General features: G+C 38.6%; 2 protein-coding genes and 1 long non-coding RNA gene across 7 annotated transcripts in view; 1 reads left to right on the top strand and 2 right to left on the bottom strand.

Moving 5' to 3' along the window:
- The window catches only part of tub (TUB bipartite transcription factor), a 45,848-nt gene extending 28,232 nt beyond the window's left edge, over nt 1–17,616 (bottom strand). Inside the window, exon 1 of one of the 2 annotated variants that reach the window (XM_083558556.1) lies at nt 17,373–17,616. In XM_083558556.1, the coding sequence (XP_083414682.1) occupies nt 17,373–17,431 (59 nt within the window). In that variant the 5' untranslated portion in view covers nt 17,432–17,616. The remainder of the gene's footprint in view (nt 1–17,372) is intronic. The other variant, XM_083558558.1, reaches the window with a different exon arrangement.
- LOC310735674 overlaps nt 1–24,381 on the top strand; it is a 171,327-nt gene extending 146,946 nt beyond the window's left edge. The window contains exons 2-3 of one of the 2 annotated variants that reach the window (XR_014536344.1): nt 19,750–21,968; nt 22,017–24,381. This is a non-coding gene — a long non-coding RNA (uncharacterized lncRNA). Of the gene's footprint in view, nt 1–19,749 lie in introns of both variants that reach the window. The other variant, XR_014536345.1, reaches the window with a different exon arrangement.
- rras2 (RAS related 2) overlaps nt 22,906–27,569 on the bottom strand; it is a 36,192-nt gene continuing 31,528 nt past the window's right edge. The window contains exons 5-7 of one of the 3 annotated variants that reach the window (XM_083558647.1): nt 27,211–27,329; nt 24,587–25,386; nt 22,906–24,526 (exon numbers count right to left, since the gene is read on the bottom strand). In XM_083558647.1, coding sequence (XP_083414773.1) covers nt 25,299–25,386; nt 27,211–27,329 — 207 coding nt within the window. In that variant the 3' untranslated portion in view covers nt 22,906–24,526; nt 24,587–25,298. The remainder of the gene's footprint in view (nt 24,527–24,586; nt 25,387–27,210; nt 27,330–27,569) is intronic. The other 2 variants (XM_083558649.1, XM_083558648.1) reach the window with 2 other exon arrangements.

The following is a 27,569-nucleotide window of genomic DNA, read 5'->3' as shown; positions in this document are numbered from 1 at the left end:
CTATTATATATACTTGTATAAAACACCATCTAACACCACTAAAGCACAAGGAATAATAAATAATTCATTTCTAATTCATATTTGAAGAAGAACTGCTGCATGAACAGTGTACCACACACACATTTTTTTTCTCCTTAAATAGAGTTGGTGCCCAGAAGAATGGATCATTAAACTGTATGAATAATTCAAATGAAGTTCTTATCATTAGTAAGTCCACTTGAGAAGAAATGTAAAAGAAATACTTTCGATAGGGTGGTATTTAGGCGGGGGATTAGAACTTTTACTCTGTGAATGATGTACACTTCGCCCACCAATGATCAGAAAAAAAATCACATTTCTTGGTTGACTCCTCTGATCCTGAGTCACATGATCAAATCAAGAGCAGCGTCAGACCACACTCACCTGTTTATCATCACTATACAGAACACGAACATCCGTGTGAAGTCTCGCGCCTGTGTTCATTCACTGACACCGCGTTCTTTGTTCTCCTGTGTTGAGAAATCTCGGTTCTGACTTTGTGTTCTGCGTCGTGTTATTGTCTCTGACTGTTTTCTCGCTGGGGTTTTTTTCGGCCTCGTTTGTTATTAATAAACTCATCCTGAGAATGTATTCAAGTCTCTGTGATTCCTGAATCATTAAAAAACAAATCATACATGACGAAATCAGCTGAATCAGCGTTAACCCAGTTATAGCCAGAAGATCTGGATTCAATTCTTTGAATACCATGGGGCAGTGCGGAAGGAAAACGCACTTAGATGTTCTTTTCCTTCAAAGTCACAATATTTAATTCCCAACTTCCAACCAGAAAAAGCAAAAGGTATCACTCTTCGACCTGAAATTCCTACACAACAACTTAGAGCTATCTTCTTAATTATGAGTTCCTTCAAAATTTACTTGAATGACAATAAATCACCAGTAAGCACAGCACGGCCTGCTATAGAGCTCTGTCCTCAAACTTATTGACCTTCGGGATGAATTGGAATGCTGACTGCACCCCAGGCCTCCTCAGCCTACATCCATACCTGACTTTACTAACACCCTTGTAGCAGCCCAGTCTCACAGCATTTCGTGAAAGTTAATGTATTGATTCGTATTAATAAACACAAATTTCCCTCTTATTTGTGTCACTGAGGACGACTTTCTATGTAATGTATTTAAATATAAAGTATTTTTGATGCCTCCGCCAAAGTTTTCCTTCTGCCACTGGATACCACAGACGCTGTATTTGTTTCTCCTTGTTTGTTATTGATTATTTAATCTTCTGCACCGTTACACAACATTTAAACAGGTGACATTATAAACCATCGTCAGTGGTTCCTTCCAGTCAAAAATACAGTAAATATCTTCTCCAGGTTAATTAAGGAGACTGCGTTAATTAAAGGCACACACATTTATTACAGTATAACCCTAAACCTTACCCTAACTGTATATTTTCTGCCTTATTCTCTGATAAAAATAGGGGGAAAAATTTTTCTTTGCCATTTCTGTCAGGAACCCATGATCCTCTGCCTTCTTTGCTATGGAGATGGAGCCAGGCAGAGGCAGTAGATTAAATTGCTGAATTAGCACAAATCTCCACAAGCACACTCCTAAATCTAGTAGAACATCTTCCCAGAAAAGTGGCGGTAATTATAACAGCAAATGGGGACTAACTGGATGTTCAAAAAACACATGCAAATCTTATGGGCAGGTGTCCACAAACTTTGTGCATATCGTGTTCACCTGTAAATCTATAGTGATTACTGTACTCTCCACTGAGCGTGAATGTTTTTATTCCCACTTTATCCGCTGAAAAACATCTTTCTGACAGGTGGGCGTCATTTCCCAGATTTATTTATCTAATCCAACTTGTGTGATGGTTTTGGATATGGAGAGGAAACTGGAGAACCTTAGGGAAACCTTTCTAGACTCCACTGAGACAGCAAGATTCTGCTGCATGAAACTAAATTAAGCGTATATTTTGTGACGTGCAAAAAATTATAGAAATGTCCCTTTCCGGCATCTTTATAATTCGTGTATTCCTGATTTGTTGAACAGAAAAAACACAGGGTGAGTCCCAGATATGAACTGAAGCTCCAGTATATGCGTTTAATAAGATGAGTTGTTTAGCAATTCCCTGAGAGTGAGTTGAATTGAGTGTCACTTTCATTCACTGCATGTTAAACACAATAAATGTGACTTGGAATCCACACAGGACAAAGAGATTAAAAAAATCCTAATCGCTCCTTTACATTCCTCTCACACTGCAGTTCCTCAAACATCAATATGAAGCTCTGGACATGCATTAAACATGCTTTGTGTTTGGAAATGTCAGTTTGGATGAGAAACGGCAGCTGAGGGAGATCACATAAACTCTAAACTCCACTCGACTCACTGAAGTGGACTTTAGGGAGGTTTCTGGGGAACTGGTGTGTTGCTTTCACAATCTGCGACACAATTTCCACTCTGCTAATGTTCTATAGCAGAATCAATGATTTCATATAAACACATTTCGTATTATTTATATTTTCCTATTTCAATATTTTCATTTCGTTTATTATTATGTAAATCAAGTCAGACATTTCTTTGTTAACAGTAATGCACAAGTGCACTGAACGCAAACACGATAATAAGCAGCAATTAAAACTCATTCTTTATGTTTACAAATATATATATATATATATATATATATATATATATATATATATATATATATATACTGTATATATTCTAATATTCTTAGATTTTCAGAAATGGGTGAGGGGGTGAAGGATAAACAGAAGCTTTCAACTACTAAACTTCATTTAAAAAAAAAAAACATAATATTTGTATTTTGTATCATTTCTTTACAATTTATTGTAAAATAAAATAGTTTTTGACACTAATTGTTATTTTTTTTAATAATATTTAATTAGGTAATAATAATAAGTAACTAACTGAATGGTTTAATCAGATGTGTTCTGTTTAACATAAAAGACAATATAATATAATATAATATAATATAATATAATATAATATAATATAATATAATATAATATAATATAATATAATATAATATAATATAATATAATATAATTTTTGAAATCCTGTACATTATTAATTCAATAAGCTCAACTAGAGTAACACTGAATCCGATGATCTGTAGCAAAGATTAGTTTTTTGGACTTTAAACTTTCCACCCAGACCCCCTTGAACAAATATTTGGTGTGATAAAATCTTGGCACCTCTGAAGAACAGATTTTATAGATTATAGCTTATAGATTTCTCCATTGTGCGAAGACACACTGCAACATCCTGTAATACTCTTATACTCTGTACAAGTTTTATCATGTCAATGATTTTTCACACAGAAACACAGTAACAACAAGACTGTAACAGTCTGTCATAAAATATAAATATTTTCACTATTAAACATGTTTTGTATATTCAGTTTTGCTAAAATACAGAAATATATAATGGCATAATAATAATAATAATATAGACATCAATAAGAATTGAACATTTCAATGTTTGATAGATTATATTATCACACCAGTTGAGCTAATTGGAAAGATCACAGTCAAGCTTTTGGGATGAGACCAGATCACACTTTTCATTCAAGAGCATCAGCATGTCCTGGAAGTGAAATCGCTCAGATTCTGCGAGCATGAAGGACGAGACGGTTACAGATAATTAATGAACATCGATTCAGCTAAACAGCTGGATTTTTCTCTTTGTACACATCAGTGTCATTTGGTGGACGGCTCAGGCCATGGATGTGAAGGTGCGGTGCTAGATGTTTTTCCTCGTCTCCGTCTCCGAGCTGAAGATGAGCAGGATGACCTTTACGAGGCGACTAAATATAATCACCTTTATTACTGAATGCTTCAGCAGCACGTGTGCTTAGTGGACACTGAGCAAAGTCGGGCTTCTGTGTTTGTGTCTCAGGGAAAATGAAATAATTTGTCCTTCATCATATAACCTTCAATAGGCTGTACAGAGTATAGGAGTATTACGAGATGCGGTGCGTCCTCTCAGGATGGAGAAATCTATAATCTATAATCAGAGGCAGACTAGAGCTGAGGGAAGTTGCTGAGCTTCAGGTTGTTTGATCCACTTTAAGAAAACTGCTCAGAAAATCTAATCTGCATCTTTAAGTGTGTTCATTGTGTTTTACTCCAAACAATGTTTCTTTTTAACTGCACAAAGAAATGAACAACAAAAAGAACAAAAGTACCGAATTCTTCGTTTTTTTTTTTTATAAAATTTAGTCTGTGAACTGTCTCACTCTTTCTGTGTCTCTCTCTCTTCCTGTCTAATTCTCCACATCTCTGTCTCTCTCCTGTTTGTCTATCTGCCTTTCTGTCTGTTCTATTTCATCTCTGTCGCTTTGTCTTACTCTGTCTGTGTTTGTGTCTCTGTATGTCTCTGTCTTTCTGTTTCTGTCTCTTTGTTTCACTCTGTCTGTGTTTCCGTCTCATGGTGTATTTCTTTCTCTGTTTACTTACTCTTTCTAAATTTCTTCATCTTTCTCTGTCTCTCTCTGTGTGTCTGTCTCTGTATTTTTCTCTCTTTTTCTCAGTTTCTTCCAAACTTTTTCGCCTTATCTCTCTATTGTCTAGTGTCTCTGTTGCTGTCTCTCTCTCCGTCTGCTTCTCCCTCTCTGCTTCTGACCCTCAGGCTGGGTCTCTCTCTCTCTCTCTCTCTCTCTCTCTCTCTCACTTTCTTTCATGACTTATCCAAGGAGAAGCACTATAAGGTGCTGCTAATTTCGGTTGCCATGGCAACACCTATGGGCGCACAGTTGCCAAGGTAATCTCACTGCATCCGTCTCAGTAAAGTGACGACTGTTTTTTCCTTGAAGGTGTGTGTGTGTGTGTGTGTGTGTGTGTGTGTGTGTGTGTGTGTGTGTGTGTGTGTGTGTGTGTGTGTGTGTGTGTGTGTGTGTGATGTCATCAGTAACGTCATCAAATTTATTCATTTATTCATAATGAAGTGTTTGATTATCTACATCCTCTATTTTACCTCACCTTTATTTCTGATACAGAGAGAAAAGAGGGAAGAAGGACATTAAGGATATTAATAAATGGTGTTTATAATTCTATTATTTGTATTTGTATAAATATTTTTATTGACCAGCTGTTTTGTTTATTCTTTTAATATAATTTACATATTTTAAATATTTTCTTTCTTTTGAAAGAATATAAACATTTGAATATGAAAGTCTTTGAATTCATCTATTAAATACTTATTAATACTATTATTAATTATATTATTATAATACTTATTATTAAAGTCAAATCTGTCACGTCACACCACCCATGACGTCACAGCCTTGTTAAGTGCATTCACAATGTGTATAGCGCACTCTCGTGGTCTCTCTCTCTCTTACACACACACACACACACACACACACACACACACACACACACACACACACACACACACACACACACACACACACACACACACACACACACACACAGTGTGTGTGAGGTTGTTATTGAGCTGCCATCTTTTCCATGTCTGACACATGAAGCACATCCACCTAACCACGTTACCATGGCAACCACCCAAATAAATTAGACACAGAATAAATAACAGACGTCACATATTACATATGTATGTGTATATATTTAAATTCTTTCTAAGCCCTTTCCATGGAGTAAGTAATAACCTGTGGTTATAAGGTGTTATTACACATTCATAACATTTACAGCTACCTAGATCGCTGAACTAATCAAATGTTCGTACATTCCTGTTGAAGTGCGAGTAGTGCAGAGATGCATGAAATATAATATGTATAGTAAATAATAAATAGAATGTAAAAGGATCAACAAAGAGAAATGGAGAACAGTTAAAATAATGACTTAGAATAATGAAATGAGATCCAGCATTTCCATGTCTATAAATTCATCATATCGTGTACAAGGAGGTGGTAGCTTATTGTTGAGACATTGAATGCTGAAAATAAACAGGTAAACGAGTTCAAATTCAGCAACACCAAGATGCCACAGCTGGGCCCTTGAGCAAGGCCCCTAACCCTCAACTGTGTCTGTTGTGAAAAGCACTATACAAATAAACTTGACTTGACTTGACTTGACTTAACTGCTCAGTTATAATTCGATCTGGATATGGGCGTCCACCAAACGCCATGTTTACCAACCGATTATAGGAAAATAGAAACACATACCAAACTTTGATTCACTTTGAAATCACACCCACATACCCACACACATATTGAAGACAAGTGTGTGTGTGTGTGTGTGTGTGTGTGTGTGTGTGTGTGTGTGTGTGTGTGTGTGTGTGTGTGTGTGTGTGTGTGTGTGTGTGTGTGTGTGTTTACAAACCACTGTTTACAAACCTTCAGGAGGAGCATAATAATGATGAGGATGTTTTTGCTGATGATGAAGATGGCAGGTATGAAGATGATGACGATGATGATGCAGTGAATGAAGAAGGTTTTGATGATGCAGAAGATGGTGATGATGATGATGATGATGATGATGATGAAGACAATCATTAGGACGAAGAGATTGGGTTTGATAAATAATTGTCAGATTTGACAATTAACAACAGAACCAATCTGCCCACTTGTGGCCTTACACTCAAACTACACCTTTATGTCATTGTCCTGCACATTAACATACACTATATGGACAAAAGTATTGGGACACCTGACTTCTCTATCCATATGTTTTATCCCCAAACTAATACCACAGAGATCAAAGATATACAGTTGTACAGGATTTCTTTGGATGTAGTAGCATTACATTTTCCCTTATAAACCAAGAGACCCAAATCTTTTCCAGCATGACACCCCCCTGTGCAAGTCAGCGCTTTTATATGGATTACAGGAATTGGGGTTAAAGATCTTGAGTGAGCCTGTAACAAAGCTTCCTCACCCTACAGCTGTATTGGAATTTACAGACACCCTTGTGGCTGAATGTTTACAAATCTCACAATCCAAAATCTAGTGAAACATCTTTCCAGAAATGTGAAGATTAATTTAACAGCAAATGTTCATAGAGCACATACAAATCTTATGGTCAGGTGTCCACAATTCTTTTTTTTTTTTTGTGCAGACTAAGACAGAAAGACAGGACATTTAATAGATATAGATATTGTGAATTTATGTAAGTAACTATATTTGAAAGCAAAGTGTTTTGTAGCAAAAATGCACAAAATTTATCAGAAGAGTATTTTATTGTTTTAGAAAAAAATAGACACCAATTTTTATTTATTTTCTGTAGGAAAAAATTCACAGACTCTGCGTTTATTGCCAACTATTTCAAAAATGTTACATTTTTTTTAGCTCTCAGAGATTGTTAAAGTGTTTAAAATGAATAGAAATTAAGCAGTTTTCAATATGGTCAGTGTTCAGAAATTACCCACTTCAGCACCAATCTCAGTTAAAATAATTACCAGTGGGAAAAAACTGACCACATCACTTTCACGCTTTATACAGTCTCTCACAAAAGTGAGTACACCCCTAACAGTTCAGCAACCGTTGTAGTATTTTTTTTCTCAAGGGACAAAACTATAGAAATGAACCTGGATATATTTTAGAGTAGTCAATGTGCAGCTTGTACAGCAGTACAGATTTCCTGTCCTCTCCCCTAAGTGATAACAGCTGTACGTCATGTAACCATACAAAGCCACGTCCTTTTCATCATTCATGTTGTTGTTTGCTTGACAGGACCACACAAATGTGTGCATCTTGTATTAGAGCAGAGTAAAATGTGGTGCTTTAAATACAATTCTCTCATACTGACCACTGGATGTTTAACATGGAAAAAAACTCTGAGGATTTGAGAATTTGAATTGTTGCTCTCCACAAAAATGCCGAGGCTTTAAGAAGGTCGTTAACATCCTGAAACTGAGTTACAGTACAGTGGCAAAAGTCATACAGAGATTTTCCGATCAAAGAAGAATGATTGCTGAAATGCGAGGGGTGTACTCGCTTTTGTGAGATACTGTAAAGAACGTTATATATCCAATATTTAGTGCTTACTTCATTAATTAAATATACCTTTATTACAGTGGGGAAATTTGAGTATGTAATGCATTAAGTAAAAATACACATTTCACTCAGACTGTAAATCACAATACAATTATACAACCTCATCCTTCATTCAATATTGTATCATATAAAGAAATAGATGCAAGGATTCAACTCCGCCACATGGTGGCGCTCCAGAACAAAAAAAAAACTTCCGCCTACCGTTTTACAACACACACACACACGTCTGATAGGACTCTCATGATTCTAACATTTCAAAAACAAGCTGACACGTGATGATGATGATGATGATGATGATGATGATGATGATGATGATGAAGATTGATGATTTTTCAGCAGTGAATGAATCGAGCTCAGCTTCTGCTCCTTAAAAATGACACTCTATTGACAAATGTTTGTGGACATCTGACCATAAGATTCGTAAGTGTAACATCCCATTCCACATTTGGTTCAGACTTACTGTTGTAATAAGATGTTCCACTGGATTTTGAAAAATGTGCTTGTAGAGATTTGAGCTTATTCAGCCTTAACGGCGTTAGTAAAATGTATGGTGTGGAGGTCTGGGGTGCAGTCAGTCAGCTATTGAGTCTATAGCAGGCCACTCAAGATCTTCATCCCATGTAAGTCATATCTTCATGACTGTGCACACGGCCAGTGTCATTCCGGAACAGATTTGAGTGTGCTAGTTCAAATGAAATAAAAATATAATGCTACAGCTTCCAAAGACTTCCTATATTATTGTGTGCCTCCAAAGTTGTGGTAACGTTTTGGAGTAGAAGTCCATATGGCTGAAAGTAAAATGGCTGAAAATAGTGTAATTTCATTTACATTCTGTCACAGAGACAGAGTATTGCTCATAAACCTCTGGTCTGGATTTAACCCACAGTGATTAAACGTACAGCGATGTGTCCTGAGGAAGGATTTTATAACCCTGATGATGAGCTGCTCGTCTCCAAACCCATGGCCGCTGCTGCGTTGTTGAATCAGTGTGAAGTACAGAGTCTTCCGATCTATAATTCAGAATGCGTTTTCATATTCAGGGCCACGTCTACACAGAGACCGAGCTCTAATGTGACGCTGCCTTCAGCCGCTGACGGTGACTCAAACCTCACACTTGTATTAACGTGTACTTTTAACTGTTAGCACTTAATCCTGCTATTAATGGTGACACAAAGAGACGCTGCATGCATTTCATTCAGAGCGCAGTCGCTTTAATCCTCTCAGCACACATCCAAGTCAAGTCAAGAAGCTTTTATTGTCATTTCTACCATCTATAGCTGGCGCAGTACACAGCAAGATGAGACAACGTTCCTTCAGAACAGTAATGTGCAAAAGAGGATAAACAAGAGAGTATTTGTAAACAAACGCAATGCAGTGCAAAAACTGCAGTGTAAACAGTATAATATGATCAAATAGAAATAATAAATGGTGGTGGAATGGATTGAGATGAGTAATGAGTGTGTTGAGTGTTGACTAAAAACCCTGAAACTCGCTCACACACACACACACACACACACACACACACACACACACACACACACACACACACAGTTGAGTGTGTGTGTGTGTGTGTGTGTGTGTGTGTGTGTGTGTGTGTGTGTGTGTGTGTGTGTGTGTGTGTGTGTGTGTGTGAGCGAGTTTCAGGGTTTTTAGGGTCTTCTAGTTTCAAATCTGAGCTCATGGTTCCACTTGTCATGTCACTACAAAGGGTTTAATAAGTTAAACAATACAGCAATCAATGAGCAGAAATATTACCAACAACAGAATCCATCTCAGCCAATTGTCTTACTTTCATATGTGCCTCTGATGATGATGATGATGATGATGATGATGAAGAGTGTATGTTTAAAACGTCTCCTAACTCACTAGTGCCAAATTTCGGTTTAGCTCCGAAAAATGTTTTGGGAAGCTCTACTCCATGTAATCTGATGACAATGATGATAGAGATGATGATAATCATGATATATGTGTGTGTGTGTGTGTGTGTGTGTGTGTGTGTGTGTGTGTGTGTGTGTGTGTGTGTGTGTGTGTATTCAAATGTCAAAGTCACTAGTGCAGGATAGTCCTTGCACTCTGATAATGATGATGACGATGACGATGACGTTCTAAAAAATCCTGTGCATCAGCATCATCGTGTGTGCTGAGAAGAGTGTTCAATCCCTGGCACTGTTCATCTGCTGCAAAAGCTGAACAATATTCCCTAGGAGCGTGTTTTGGATCTGATCTGAACTGAACTGAAGCGATGATCCGTAGTCGTCCTCGCTGACGGCTGTGACGTGACACTGACTGCCAGCGCGGTGATGAAAACAGAAAGATCTGAGCTGCTCTGTGACATGAGTGATGGGTGAAGGTTCGTGTGATGTGTGAGAGTGGAACAGAGTGGAAGTGTTCGAATGTGGTTGCTGAAAGACGTGTCCTGCTTACTGAAAAGACCAATTACTGTCCCGGTTCCAACCATGTGCAATTTCAGAACAACACACACTGCCTCACAGCAGCTTTACAGAAATATATGCATGTATAAATGGACCATACTTTCACATTCAAACAGTTGAACACGCTGCTGAGCTGCGATTCTGAATTCTCTTCTACGCTACGGCCCCGCCCACGTGTGTTCAAATAAGACCACGCTCACAGATCGCCGATGCGTTTCAGGCAAACGTGAGGACAGACGTCCATAAACGAGGACGCTCTCTACAAAGTAATAACACTCAGACGTCCAGGGAGAGCAAAAGAGAGAGTGTAAATGAGCATCTCAGGAGCAGACTTGTAACCATGGAAACTGCCTGAAGCCGTGGGGATTGATAGAGGGATTACTGTGTAAAACACATAAAGCATTTTATTCTTAAGATATTTAAATCTTTATTCCGATTTCCTTGACAGCGACACGCCAGCAAAAATCTATCAGGGTATACTTACAGCGCTGCCGTAACAACCACCATCCCGGCGTCAACTCCGGCGTCATCCAGGATAGCTAGTCAGCTTATCTTACAGGTTCTCTGGCTGTAAGTTTACGGTTTTTGCATCCTCATCCGTTTTCCTAATGCTGAAAAACTGGGCGTTTCTTCAGGTTTAACCCAAACAAGCAAACTGAATATGCTCCATTTCTGTACTGTAGTAGAATCCCCAGCTCCTGAAGGCCTTTTCTTACTTGCTTTTCACATTTATCGATGTTTATTTGATCATATTTCGCTCATATGTCTGCCTCAGTCATCTGTTTAGAACCCTTAACGGGAAGTAAACGACAGAAGGAACCGCTGAGCTCCGGTTTCCATTGTTTCCTGACAGATTTGATCGAATGACGTTCAGAATTTTGAAGTGAGTATGTTGCGTGTTGGCTTTGTTCGCATGACATTCAATACACTGTTGTTGCCTACAAAAAGCCAATAATGGACCAGCACCCCTCTACCTCACAGCACTTATCTCACCCCTATACTGCACCAATATCTCTCTCTCTCTCTGCTTGACTGCTCCTTCCATCTCTCAGGGTCGAAGAAAAAAATGCTTTAAGAATCTTCTCTGTTCTGGCACAAATGGAAAAAAACTTCACTTGGTGAAGTCTCTAGCCGTCTTTCAGCAATGTTTTAAAGAAATACCACTTCCAGGAGTAACAGAATTAGTAAATTAACACTTTTTCCTAATGAACCAGCATGTGTTTATTAACTTCAAATGATAAGACGGAGATCTGTCAGGCTTTAGCCACAAAATCTCAAACTGGGTGAGGAACACAAGACCTGTAGAATGTGCCAATGTGTTAAAACCACTGGAAAATTCTTGCGTTAACCCAAATTTCTCTTTTCGCAAAGAGAAGTGTTCGATGTAAAATCCCAGGACGCCTCATTACGAAGCCGTCGTCTCCTCTGCTCCCGAGTCCAAAAAAACCCTGAAGCAATAAAAACGTCTCTGAGCTTACAAAGGATAGAGCAAGGCCTCGAATGTAGACAAGGTGTAAACATAAAAACAAAGAGAAACTGTGTGATACAGTATATATACTCAGTGCATATTCTTTCATTAGATAAATAATTCTCAGGTCTACGTATAAAAGCCACATGACACAGCGAGGGCTAATCGTCTTTGCTTTGTTCTGGAAATCTGTTTGACGCTCAACTACAGCTCATAAAGCCATACATCGTGTCTATGTGTGAAGGCAGGACACAAGTGAGTCATCTCAACCTGCACAGTATTTACCCAGAAATCAGCTAAACACAGAGGAACGACGTCACAGCGATCGAAAAACGAAAGAAAAACCAACGGAAACTGGGAAACAAAGCAGACGCACACACTCGTTTTCAAAACAGGGGTCTATACAAACACATTGATCTTGGATTGAACACGAAACAGGTGAACACAACAGCAAAACAAGCGAATGACAGAAACCAAAACAGAGCGCCCCGATCACTCGCTGTCTTTTTTTTTTGTTGTTCAAAATACAATGAAATATCAAATCCAATTTATACAATAACATCCAGAACGATCTGTACAGAAACAAGAAGTTCCCAAATGGCTCGAAACCAAACAATACACACTGTAATAGTCTGTGTTCTTCAAAAGCGAATACAAAACGAGTGGAACATCGGGTTTGCTTTTTACGAATAGATAAAAGAACTCGGTTTAGGACTCCTGCTCCAAGGCCACAATGTTTCCAACTGTGCATGCGAATAAAGAAGAACGTGCTCCTTATTGTTCCTGAGAGAAAGCGAGAAGCGTTCATGTCTCACCTCTCACATCTCTGGTGTAGGATTTTAACGTTTATGACCGACAAAATCTCATTATTCCCAGATAAGACACTCATCTGAAACCTTTCTTCATCACTTCTACCCCATCCTGTCTGTCAAATCAGAAATCAACAATAAATAAATAAAAATCTTTATAAATAAGTAAAGAAATATATATTATTATTTTTATCACTTTTATCAATTGTATTTTTTCCAATCTTTTACAAAAAAATCTAACCAAGAAATTACAAAAATATATGATCCAGCAATATCTCTATTCCAAAAATAAAGTCAAACTAATATGCACAAAATATGCAAATTAAGTCCCGCCCCATGTTTTCCTTAGATGTCCCCAACTACATAATGAGCTCAAGGATTTATTAGTATAGTTTTTAGGTATGGTTCTGTTAGTATATTGTTTAGGTATGGTTCTGTTTAGTATATTCTTTAGGTATGGTTCTGTTAGTATAGTTTTTAGGTATGGTTCTTTTTAGTATAGTTTTTAGGTATGGTTCTGTTAGTATAGTTTTTAGGTATGGTTCTGTTTAGTATAGTTTTTAGGTATGGTTCTGTTAGTATAGTTTTTAGGTATGGTTCTGTTAGTATAGTTTTTAGGTATGGTTCTGTTTAGTATAGTAAAGTTTTTAAGTATGGTTCTGTTTAGTATAGTTTTTAGGTATGGTTCTGTTCAGTATGGTTTTTAGGTATGGTTCTGTTCAGTATGGTTTTTAGGGGTGGTTCTGTTGCATGTGGTTCTGCTAGATGTGTTTCAAACATGTGCTTGGCTGTAAACAGGCTTAATAACTCGCCGGCTTTTTCAGACACTAATGAGATGCCACTTGACATTTATTAGTGTAATTATAGTAGACTGGCATCTGACGAATATGCTGCCTCATGCAGACTCACTGGAACACAAACAATTTTCCATAAATCTTATCTATGACTACTGAATTGAAAATGAGATTTAAATGTTGAAACGAGAGCATGCAGGCGTTCACATTCCCTTTCGCTCTGCACTCAGATCTCTGGGATGACGAGCTTCATAGGAGGAATGGAACAAGTTTCTGGTGGTAAAGATACAGAGCCTCTGGCTGTTTTAGGAACCTCTGGTTAGGACATGAACATTCAGTTACCTTCACACCTGATCTCTCTGAAGCACTCAGCTCACAACCATGAAACATGAAAAAACAAATATCATCATCCTTCTGGGTTCAGGAGGGACAGACTGAGGAGTAGAGAGCAGTCAAATATCAACTCTTTCTATCTCTATGTCTGTCTCTCCATCTCTATCTCTGACTTTCATTCCCTCTCTGTCTATATATTTATATCTCAGTTTTCTTTCTCTCTAGCTCTGTCTCTTTGTCGGTCTCTTTCTGTCTTCTTACTCTTTTTCTGTCTCTCTGTATATGTCTACCTCTCACTGTCTTCTCTTTCCACACTCTGTTTCTCTTGGTCGGTCTCATCCTGTCTTTTCACTTCCTTTCTCTCACACATCTCTCTCCCGCTCTCAGTCTGTCTGTTTCTCCATCGTTCTGTCCGTCTCTCTCAGTGTTTTGTCCTTCACCTCAAATCCCCAGGCATCAGCTTCAGTAATACCCTCCAGTTCACCTCAGCATCAGGCAGCAAAGCGAGACAGGAAGTGATGCTAGCATTACCCTTATTACACAATCTACAGATTATTAATACAAAAGTGATTTCCTTTAAAGCTCTCCTGCATGCTGAAGTGTTGCTGGCCAACCAAAGCAGGAGTCCCACCTGATTCCACTCGTTTAATCAGTTTAATCATCTTGGTTTGTAATCAGATATGAAGTGTTCCTCCTGAAGGGACCTGCAGTTACATCGGCACTTTGGGAATAAAATTGAAGAAGAGAAAAAAACATTCCCAATTTACCGTTAAGCCGAGAAAACAAAAGACTTTCAGAAGTACTGGTGTACAAAGTGAATCTGTCTGAACATTGCTAGAAGCACCAGACTTGAACACGAGAGATTTCTTCAGACATAAATATTTTAGAACAATGAGCTAATAATGCACATCTGATTAAGTGATTGAGAATTGAGTGTTAGAGCAGAAAACTAAGGTTCTCCATGAGTATGTGTGTGAATTGTATATATATGTGTTTGTGTGTGTGTGTGTGTGTGTGTGTGTGTGTGTGTGTGTGTGTGTGTGTGTGTGTGTGCGTGTGTGTGTTCCACCATCAACACCTGTCTCAACATCATCGCTTCCATCAACACCTTCTTTATAATCTATAGCATCTCCACCATTAACACAGACACCACCAACACTATTAACATTAACACCATCTCCACCAACATCAAAACTAAATAAACCAACACCATCTCTTTCATCTGCACTATATCCACCAACATCTTTGAACATTAGCACAAATACTATTATCTCCATCTTTCAAAAAGCTTCTCCATTATCAATGCCATCTCCATCATCATCACCTCCACCAACATAAAAAAACATCATCACCATTTGTACAATCTTTATCAACACTATTTTCACCATTATTACCATTTTAACACCATCTGTATCATTAACATTATCTCCACCAACAATGTCTACACAAACCGAATCAAAACCAACTTCAACATCAGCACCATCTCCACCAATATCGCTAGCTCCATCATCTCCACCTTTTAAATCTATCTCAGCAACACAATCTCAACCACTAGCATCATCTTCACTAACATTAGTGCCATCTCCATCAACACCATCTCTACTATTAACACCATCTCCAACATAAACACCATCAACATCATTAAACCAACATCAGCTTCAACTCTATCTTTCAAATCCATCTCCATTATTAACGCCATCTTCCTCATTAGCAGCATCTCCACCATTAGCACCATCACCACCAACATCATAGCCATCTCAACACATTTAAAACCATCTTCACCATCAGTTTCCTCTGCATCATCAACACTATCTCCACCATTATTACCATGTCCACCATCAACACCATCTTCAGCAACATTGTCTCCCCAAACATTATCCAAACCAGCTTCATCATCAGGACCTTCTTCACAACATCATTATCTCCATCATCTACAATTTTCAATTCCATCTCACCCACACCATCTCAACAACTAATATAATCAAAACCATCTTTAACATCAGCACCATCTTCGTCATCTCCACCTTTCAAATCCATCTCACCAACACCATCTCAACTACTAAAGCCATCTTCACTAACATTACCAAAAACATCACCATCAGTACCATCTCAATCAACACCATCTCCACCATAACACATCTTGCAAATAAACACTATCAACATTTCCCCACCTATAACACCGTCTCCATCAACAAAATTTTATCATAACCATCTTTGACATCAGCACTGTCTCCACCAACATCACCATCTCAATCATCTCCACCTTTCAAATCCATCTCCATCATCAGCATCTGGATTGCTGGATCTGTCTGCAAGAGACACTAAGTTCTGGACCTGAGAGAATGGAAACATAGTCAAAACCACAATGTGTGACACTAAAAACTTTTTTAACATGCGCTCTTAGATGAAGGTGTGATGGTGTGGGAGAAACCCTCGTTCTTTAAGGAGCTCCACAGTGACACCTCAAAATAAGCTATTATTTAATTAGTCTAATATGATTATGATTGTAATCAGATGACACAGCTTGAGGTACAGTTCAGGGAGATCACAGGGTTAGATACTGCGTGTGTGTGTGTGTGTGTGTGTGTGTGTGTGTGTGTGTGTGTGTGTGTGTGTGTGTGTGTGTGTGTGTGTGCTATCTGTGCTATCAGAGATGAGACAGCAGATCAGCAGAAAGTGCTTGCTATGTCATACTCATCCACATCATTATAATAAATAATATATGTAAAGACATGGATGTGTTCAATAAAATAAAAAAAAATAAAAATAAAAAAAAGAACAATAGAGGGAGGCTTTTAATGAAGTGTCAAATCACCACATTGTTAGTTGTGTTTATTATCAGCATTAATGTTCAGCATGACTGGATCTTTTGTCTACACAATCCCCAGCGTCCGGATTCCTTGAGGAAGAAAACACAGAAGTGTTTCTCTCACAAGGACTCTGACAGATGGCCATTTCCTCCTGTACGAACAAGAAATCATGCTGAATGAAGAGTCTGATCTGATTACATACTCCTCTTGTTTTGTACAGTTGTGTTGTTTGTTTGTGTTGTTTGGAGTTTCGGTGTCAGGTGACAGGAAGTGATTGTTATGATGTAATAACTTATTCAAATGAGCTGTCTCATGTATTTATTTCTAATCTAATCTCTTCATCTCACTCTTTATATTTACATTATTAGATTATTGCAACCATTATTAACTCGTAAATCATTCACACACACACACACACACACACACACACACACACACAGACACACACACACACACACACACACACACACACACACACACACACACACAAGTCCGTTGTTTTTTGTTTTTGTTTTTTTGGGGGGGGGTTTAGGAAAAAGAGCTAAACCGGGTGTGGGTGTCTCTCTCTCTCTCTCTCTCTCTCTCTCTCTCTCTCTCTCTGTGTGTGTGTGTGTGTGTGTGTGTGTGTGTGTGTGTGTGTGTGTGTGTGTGTGTGTGTGTGTGTGTGTGTGTGTGTGTGTGTGTGTGTGTGTTTTCGTGTGCGTGCGGAGATGCGCGTTCCAGTCACATCCACTCAGTTCCTTACCTGTCATAACTCCAGCGGCTGTAGGACATGCTCTTACTGCTGCTCACTCCATCCATCATCCTCCCGGTTTTCTAACTCTGTCTTACTTCCTGTTTCACTCCCTGTCCCAGTCCCTGTCCCGCTCCCTGTCTCACTCCCTGTCTCTCTCTCAGCGTTCCGAAATAAATTGACAGCCGCTTATTCCCTCGCGCGCTCCCGATACAGCACCACGCACTGACGCGCACGCGCCACACCGCCTTTGATCAAAGACTCCGGAATGTACCAATGCAGCAGGAGGGAGGGAGGGAGGGAGGGGACAAACAATTAACTAGGGACGCTCACGTACACGATAGGTGCATTTTTTAATAAAGGAGTGTGGCATGAATGTTGGAGTTATATAGTCCACATGGATAACTTCATATCCACTGCATATATATATATATATATATTTACATATATATATATATATATATATATATATATATATATATATATATATATATATATATTAAAAACAACAAACAAACAAACAAACAAACAAACTGACAGACAGACTGTACCACTGTAGGGGCAGGGAGGAGAGGTCAACAGCTGTACAGAGCTCTATAGGGTGTTGACTGGAATATATATATATATATATATATGTGTGTGTGTGTGTGTGTGTGTGTGTGTGTGTGTGTGTGTGTGTGTGTGTGTGTGTGTGTATATATATATATATGTATAGATAGATAGATAGATAGATAGATAGATAGATAGAGAGAGAGAGAGAGAGAGAGAGAGAGAGAGAGAGAGAGAGAGAGAGAGAGAGAGAGAGTACTGTACTACTGGAGGAGGGGCATTTATTTAATATGGCTGTTTAGCCCATTGAGGAATCCTGACTGTACCCTATTCATATACTGTATAATTATATATGTTATACTGATATACATTATAGAATACATATTCTACCGCTTTTGACGAGGAGGGTCACGTACACAGCTGTACTGGATGCACATGATGTATACATATATAAATCATCTGGTCCTTATTAGGTTTTAGAATTATTACATTAACACAAAATAATAGACAAACATTTCCACTTTGGTCTTGTCTGTCCAAATTATGTTGTTCTAAAAGTTTTGTCGTTTATTCAGATGAAATTTTACAAAACTGCTGCCTTGTTCTTTTCAGCGAGAACCTTCTACTGCTTTTCTTCCTTTTGCCTTTTGTCTTGTGCATTTTTTTTTTTACTTTTACGCAGAAGCTTTCAAAAGATTCCATTTCTGTTTTCAAATTAGTTCATCTCTGCGGCTTTGTTCACCCTCTGTGTGTGTGTGTGTGTGTGTGTGTGTGTGTGTGTGTGTGTGTGTGTGTGTGTGTGTGTTTGTTTAATGTGTCTTTCAGCAAGGTTCCTCTAAGATGTTCAGGTCAGAATGTTAAAGCTGATTCTCTTCCTCTCCTTGATCGGACACACGCCTTTTTTTTTATTGTTCTCACACTGAAATGCAGTGTTGGAAAAAAAACAGATAAAAGGAGAATGAAGTATGAAATGAGAATAAAAATGAAACAATTTTTTTATCAGTAGTGTGTACATTTTCAGTCCATCAATCTGTTTCTTGTCATTGACATCATTTCCTGTATATCACGCTCCACAGACGTAGACTAGCCTACAAAGTAAAAACTGAGCAGGTAAAAAGGCAACAGGAAGTATGGGGTTAACGTGAATGAGACAGAGGGAGTCAGAGATGTAAAAATGACTGAGAACAGAGACTTTCCTGATCACCTGATCATCATCATCTTTTCCCTGCTTGTGTTCTATATGGTGGATGTGCAGCCTGGATACATTCATTAGATAACAACATTTTAAATTATTTAGTATTCAAATATTAATATGATGTGAGGTCCAGTTACCAGCATGACACTAAAACTGGTAGCAGTAATGGCTATTTTCTACTTAAGTACAAACCCAAACGTCTTTACTTTAACTTGAGTGAGAAAGTGTAGTCAGTTCTTAGACTTTTAACCAGAGTATCTATGCTTTTACTTGAGTCAATGATGTGTGTACTTTACTTGCTATATATAGCAAAGGAAAAGGCATATGAAAAGCTGTATGAGAAGTTGGACACTAAGTAAGAAGAAAATAATTTTTACTGATTGGCCAGAAAGGGGCACCGAGCTGGGAAGGATGTGCTGCAAGTTAGAAATGAAGGAGTGTGCTGGTACCGATCTGATCAGTCAAACCATAAAGTTATGGGAAAGAGAAGTGGAAGCCAGGCTGAGGGAAGAGGTGACCATCTATGAGCAACAGTGTGGTTTCATGCAGAGGAAGTCACCACAGACGCATTATTTGCTTTGAGAATGTTGATGGAGAAGTATAGAGAAGGTCAGAAGGAGTTGCATTGTGTATTTGTGGATTTAGAGTAAGTGTACGACAGAGTGCCGAGAGAGGAGTTGTGGGATTGTATGAGGAAGTCAGGTGTGTCAGAGAAGTATGTGAGGGTGGTGCAGGACATGTACGAAGACAGTGTAACTGCAGTGAAGTGTGCAGTAGAAACAACAGACTGGTTCAAGGTGGAGGTTGGACTGCATCAAGGATCGGCTCTGAGCCCTTTCCTGTTTGCAGTGGTGATGGACAGGTTGATGGACAAGGTCAGATAGGAGTCTCCATGGACTAGATTGATATTTTTATTTCTGGCGAGAGTAGGGAGCAGGTTAAGAACATCCTGGAGAGGTAGTGGTATGCCCTGGAGAGAAGGGAAATAAAAGTCAGTAGGAGTAAGACAGAGTACATGTGTGTGAATGAGAGATGTTGAGACTTTCATTGGACAACAACAACAGGATTAGAAACGAGTTTATTAGAGGGACCGCACATGTAGGATGTTTTGGGGACAAAGTGAGATTGATGAGATAATGATCGGTGTGTAATAAGGACCTTAACAATCAGTACACATGTAAGATTATATTAATTGTGAATGAAGACTGCAATATAACACAATCACTGTCCAGCAGCAATTAGTACATAACACACACACACAGACACACACACACACATAATCTCTATATAAAAATTTCTCACAAACAATTCAACCTGATGCACCACATCTGTCTTTTTTGTTTGTTTCATGGTTTTTCTAATCTTTCAATTTTTTATCTCCTGCTGATCAACCTACCCAGACTCCTGACCTTCTGCCTGTTTTGTTTCTACCACCTGAACATCTATCCTGATACAGTCAAATATATTGTATAGAATGTGGTTTACATGGGAAGATACTGTGTGGCCTGCTAAAGACCTCTGACCTCAAACACACTGAACACCTTTGGGATAAATGACCAGACCTGACTACTAATGCCCTTGCTGTGCACATTTCCTGTGGTATTTTTGCCATATGTGTCATTTTGACATTCATGTTTTTGTGTCCTGTTGTGTAATTTTAACACGAGGTTGCTGAGAGGATATTTCAGAGTGAGAAAAGCTCCTGATGTTTGTGATTTTCCTGATGGCTTAACTGTATTCAGATTTTGTTTCTGATGTCATTTGAATAATTATTATGGATCCTTGACTTTTTTCTTACAAATGAGAAAATGGGTCATTACACTGTGAATTTTAATCTACACTTTGTGTTGTAATGTGCTTTTTACATCACTTTGATGGAAAAGATAATGAGCAGGCTTTCAGATATACTTCACCCCTGATCTCTTAATGATAATGGTACAGTTCAGCACCCACACAGTGTGAGTATGTGTTCAAAAGCATGTATGTTCAAAGCGTTTTTACTGATCGAGTCAATCAGATTTTGTAGAGACTGAATGAGCTGAACGTCAGGATTTGTTGATTTTTAACTTCTGAAGGAAACTCTTTACTTCCATAAACTGCTCACTGAAAAGAAAATAAACTTGGCATATTTCCCACTGACAAGCTTCTGCAGAACAACCCAATATCAAACCCTTTTATAGGAATAATGAACTAGCATTGAAATGAAAAAAAAAAAAAAAAAAATCATTTTTATTCGGCTAATGAAAAGATCCTTCGTTATGAAACCTCGTCATTTACACTCTGTAAATTGGTAAGAAGAAGCGAAAATCGTGTATTTGATTATTATTCCTGCTGAAAAATATGAATGTTACTCAGTGAGGAAAATGTATTTTACATTGATATACAGTACAGTGCCTCATCTTAAATGTGGTGCAAAAGCCGATTACAAATACATAGAAATCACAAATAATGAATGATTAATAATGAATCAATGAACTAATGAATTATTTGATGATGTCAAACATCATTTGAAAACATTGTTTATTAAACCGTTTAGTTTCACAGGACACTGTATGAAAAAAACCCTTATAAACATTTATATAGAAATCATGTTGTGACATCACACTGCAGTCTCAGTCTCCAAGGTTATACACCAATGAGCCCCAGTTTATTATTTCTTATGTACACTTTTCTGGCCACAAGCTTCAGGATCTTAACATGGGGGATCTTTGATGCCTGTGCACTGTAGTGTGAACTTTTAATGAATACTAGACGTTTTGTTTCTTTGGCACTGTAAAAGTTGAAAAACCCTGTCCACCCACTGAATCCATGTCCACATAAGGTCAGAAATCACTCAGTGAAGGTCAATGGGACGCCACCGCTCGGTGTGTGATAAAGTAGCTGTAAGTGTACGGGTTTAAATTTACACACAGATTCCAGCTCATTCACTCGAGTGTGTGTATGGCCTTGGATCGAATTTCTGTTCATAAGTGAACTTGGATGATTTCAGTCTGATTTGCAGAGGCTCGGTGTGGAGGATGGAGAGGATACACAATCAGCGACAAGAGGAGTTTTACAGATCTGAGCTTCAGCTGATTAATGAGTTTCAGCACTGCAAGACTAGAAAGACAAGAAGCGCACACACACACACACACACACACACACACACACACACACACACACACACACACACACACACACACACACACACACACACACTGAGGCAGCTGTAAAAATGTTACTCCCATTATCATGTGAAAAGAAATTTGTGCTTTTGTAATTTCATACTGTATTCCTTACAGCAAAACAAGAAAAAGGTTTTATCATTATTATTATTGTTGTTGTTGTTGCAAATAGAAAAACATTTCTCCTGCATTCCAGGCAAACACTTGTTTTAATCACAGATTTTATTCTTATAGCACCAGGAGCTGTACAGGGAGCAGATGGAGGCAAGAACACATATAGTGGATGCAAAGAACGTTCTAGAACAAAAAAAAGGGACTGAGTGGTGTACTGGGTTGGATCTTTATTTCCATGCAAAATTCTAATTCCCGTCACATCGCAAACGCAAACACTCAATGCTGCAAAATAAGTTTTTCCTGCTGATCTGAGACCAGCATCCATTGCAGCTCTACACCATGATGAGAGAATCAGATTCCTCACAGCCTGATGAAGTACAACGTGGAACGTCGTGGAGGGTAAAGATTTCGACTAAAACCTGGCTAATCTTCATGTCTGCACTTTATAATAATAATAATAATAATAATAATAATAATAATAATAATAATAATAATCTGCTGCTAATAATATTCACGCCCATAATGAATTCGCTCTATTAAATTTATTATACACTGCGATCATTAAATACTCCTCTTTACAAATACACAACAGTCGAGCTCTTTCCATGAGAGCTACCTTTACTTACAAACATAGAAAAATACTTGTTGACTAGTCGCATAAGAAAATAACATATAAAAAGTATATAGTAAAAACATTTAATCGTGTTTTTTCAGAGGATCACTTCCATCGTATTTTAATCTTATATTACAGTGTGAGCAAACAACAAACAGAACAAAAACTAAAAAGTAAAGGTTTTATCCCTCATACAGAAACACGTGAATGCAAAAAGGAAGACAAGTAAAGTGGAATCAAAACAGGAGAGACCAAAAAAATTTTTTTTAAAAACTGACGGATTCAGTCATGATCCTGAAACTCAAAAATCAGAACACACTGCTGTGAAACAACACCAGAATCGATGTACAGAACTGTGCAAAAGTCTGACAAAAGATTCTGTGAAGTGAAAACTCACGATCTCATAAAACATCACAAAAGACTTAAACCAGAAGCATGACAGCAGGCTTTAGGAGAAAATGAGCTGAACGTTTTCTGAGATTCAACACGGTTCCTCTGTTTGTTCTCTTTTGATCGTGTGCTGAACTTTTATGTACAATGTGAACCACAACAACAATTACACTGACATTCAATCACTCACATGTTCGGAAATGAGGAAGACTCGACTTACACATAAATGTCCTGTAAAAAGATCAAATCCAGTGTAAGACTTTTGCACAGTGCTGTAAGTAAAGAAACTGCTTCAGGATTTACAGCAAAATAAAAACACACCCAAAAACAGAATCTGATCAGAAAAAAAAAATCTAATATTGTCATTTCAAATGCAAATGAATGAAGACCAGATAAAATGAACAGTTTATTGACTTCTGGGCAATAATTTGTCAGTTATGGTCCATGTGGAGGCACTATGTGTGTGTGTGTGTGTGTGTGTGTGTGTGTGTGTGTGTGTGTGTGTGTGTGTGTGTGTGTGTGTGTGTGTGTGTGTGTGTGTGTGTGTGTTAGGGAACAGTGAGTCAATAACAAGAATGTGAAGAGGAGAACCTGAGAGTCAGAACAGAGTGATGGAAAAAAAACAAGCTCAGAGCTGAATGCAGGATTCGGAGTCCACAGGGAGAAAATACGATCATACACACTTACACACCAAAAAAACTAGAACACATCAAAATCACGTTTTGATCAGAAACAGCAGAGTGAAGAAGAGACCGAGAGAAACAGAGTATAGGAGAGACAGACAGTGAGGGAAAGGCAGGAAGATAGAGTGAAGGAAAGAGTAAGAGAGTGACAGAGAGAGGCAAAAAGATTGAGAGATAGAGAGACAAAGAGCTTGAGAAAGGGAGTTAGAGAGATGCAGAGAGATTGAGAAAGTTGGATGAAAGAGAGGCAGAGAGGCAGAGAGGCAGAGAGACTAAGAGAGAGAAAGCATCAGTGAATGAAAGACAGAGTGAGGGAGAAAAAAAGGGTGAAGCAGAAAAAACTCACAGGTGAATTTAAGGCTTGTCTTTCTGTCCTGGATTTCGCACTCGCACACACATTTGTGTGTCACACTGTCTATGTGAACTCTGCTCTATGTGAAAACTGCTCTGTGTGAAAACTGCTCTATGTGAACTTGCTCTATGTGAACTCGCTCTATGTGAACTCGCTCTATGTGAACTCGCTCTATGTGAACTCTGCTCTATGTGAACTCTGCTCTGTGTAAAAACCGCTCTATGTGAACTCTGCTCTATGTGAACTCTGCTCTGTGTGAAAACCGCTCTATGTGAACTCTGCTCTATGTGAAAACCGCTCTATGTCAACTCTGCTCTGTGTCAACTCTGCTCTGTGTCAACTCTGCTCTGTGTCAACTCTGCTCTGTTAATAAAAAAAACGATTTGAACTGATTTTGTGAAGTACAGTAGTTAATTAGCACACGAACGTAGACAAACATGTGGCACAAGACACGAAATAAATCTCCACACAAAGCTCATAAACATTCCTGTGTTGTCTGTTGGTGATGTTTCAGTCTCTGTAAGGCAACAAAAAGCTTTAGGAATACAAAAAAGCATTTATGTTTAGTAAAAGAGACGTGTAGTGTTGTGTTGGGACTGTTGAAAGCGTGAGATTACTCACGATTGTGGGTGTTGTGATGTCAGTACAGTGAAGGTGAGGCGGAGGTGAAATGCTCCAACACGATTCGGTTCTTCTAGTCGCGACGTCTCAGTAAGACAGAGAGCTACTCTGCGTGTTTATCGATTCTCTTTTGAAGACATGCACGTGTGTGAGAAAGACAGAGATTCATCCGCACAGGATGTGATGTCAGAAGGCAGGGTGAAGGGGTCGGGGTTTTGGTGATAGCAGCTGGATGAGTGGCGATGGTGACAGGCCGATCAGACGATCACACAGTGGCAGCCGCTGTTGTCCTTCTCTTTACGTGTTGGCTCCGGTGAGGGCGGGCAGTCCTGCTCCTGGAACTTCCTGTCACGGGAAGGAATTGGGTCACAGATGGTACACACATCCCTACACACACATCCCTACACATCCCAGAGATCTTGTAAGAGGATTTTAATGAGGCGATGATGAGAATTCTTGCTGCAGTGAAATTATCTGGCTCTGTGTGTGTGTGTGTGTGTGTGTGTGTGTGTGTGTGTGTGTGTGTGTGTGTGTGTGTGTGTGTGTGTGTGTGTGAGGGGGAGAAAAAATTACAAATTAAGAGTTTCAGCTCTGGAGATTAACACACATTATTTGAACTATTTTGTTGCCACCTTGTGGTTATTTTAGTTTCATTTAAAGTAATTTATGTCATTCAAGCCAATTGAAATGCTAAATTTGTATTCTAACAGGTGTATCAATACACAGAAAGAGAGATATAAATATATAAACAGGCATGTGTTTAAAAAAAAAAAGGTGTGGTGTTGTTCTGTTTACATGGAAACACATGGAATCCCCTATCCTAGCTGTCAAGCTTCTCAACCTTAACAGAAGATGAGATACTGCAATTCATCCAATCTTGCAATCCCACCACCTCCCCTTTGCATCCAATCCCATCAACTACGCTTCAGACCATCTCACAAGATCTCTTGCCCTTCATCTTCACAATCATCAACGGGTCCTTAACATCTGGCTATGTGCCAAATACCTTCAAGCAAGCAAGTGTCATTCCCATCTTAAAGAAACCTGCTCTGGATCCATTAGACTACCCCTTAGGAGCCTCGGTATCCATGGAACAGTATGGGAATGGTTTGCTTCCTACCTGGAAGGTCGCTGATACCAGGTAACATGGAGGGGATACACATCTGCCCCGTGCAGACTCACCACTGGTGTCCCACAAGGCTCAGTACTTGGTGCCCTCCTTTTCTCCCTCTATACCCACTCAATTGGTGAAGTCATATCCTCACATGGGTTTTCTTAACACTGCTATGCAGATGACACTCAACTCATTTTTTCTTTCCCCTCCCTCAGATACCACAGCTTCCATTTGGATCCCTGCATGCTTGACAGACATATCTTCAAGAACTCCAAATAACTCTTCATGACTCTATACTTGTGGCGAGGAAATACTCCCTCGATGTGATGATAAATCTTAAATCAATACAAAGCACCGGAGTGTGTGATTATGAGTAATGTCCTTTCTACAGTCTTATACAGTCAATTTTGGAAGCACTAAGCATCTCCTAAAATAGCTCAACATTTAAAAATCATCAAAGATCCAACACCAGCTTCTCTGAGCCAGTGCCTTTAAACGTTCAAAGAGGTCCAGTGTCCAAAATCTACATAAATTGGGATCCAAAACTTTTGATTCCAGAATAATTGTGATTCATTTCTGTAGTTCTATCTAAATTCCAGTCTGGTATTTAGATTCTTACAGTTGATGAAATATTTAGATCTTGTGGAGTCAGGATGCTCCAGTTTGCTCTACTGGTGATGCTTATGCTTGTGTAATGGTTCTGATGGATTAAGTCTTTTCTCAGCTTCAAAATGACTCATGTTTCTACCATCAATAGCTCTCTGGTCTTCATGTTAGTTTATCCTTTCTAACAACAATGCAGTCTTCACAGTTGAAACCCAGACTGAGAGTGAATCTTCAGAGGTGGTCATTGTTTAAATGATTAGTAAAAACAGGACACACCCGGGCAAGAAGTAACACAAGTCACGTGTTCCAAAAGTTGGGAGCACTTGAGAAATAGGTTCAAACAAAAGGCAACTTTTGTTAACAAATCTAGATGTAAATATCAGGAAATGAACGTTAAAGTGAACACACACACAAAAAATAGAGATGAACTTCTCAAAGTGAAAACGCACCTGATGACACGGACAAGTTCGTGGAAAGCCTGATCTACATTCATGCGGATTTTAGCTGAAGCCTCCATGTAGGTGACTTTGAGTTGCCGAGCGAGCTGCTGACCCTCATCCTGACTCACCTGCAAAAAATAACACACGCACTCAGATGTGTTGAGTGTACGAGTTTTCTCATTTTATACCATTCATATTCACACATCTTTAACATACTCTTTTTTTACATTCATGAGAATCAAGTGACGAAACATAAATGAGACACATCTCCTTCTCTGTTCTTAATAATAACTGAGCTGATAACTCTTTCAAAGCTACACTATGTAAACAAAAGCATTGGAACACCTGACTTTTGGGGTTCTTTCAGT

The sequence above is a fragment of the Silurus aristotelis genome, assembly GCF_946808225.1.
Source record: "Silurus aristotelis genome assembly, chromosome: 13".
NCBI classification, from domain to species: domain Eukaryota; kingdom Metazoa; phylum Chordata; class Actinopteri; order Siluriformes; family Siluridae; genus Silurus; species Silurus aristotelis.
The sequence above is the reverse complement of the archived record's forward strand: the minus strand, read 5'-3'. Positions and strand labels throughout refer to the sequence as shown.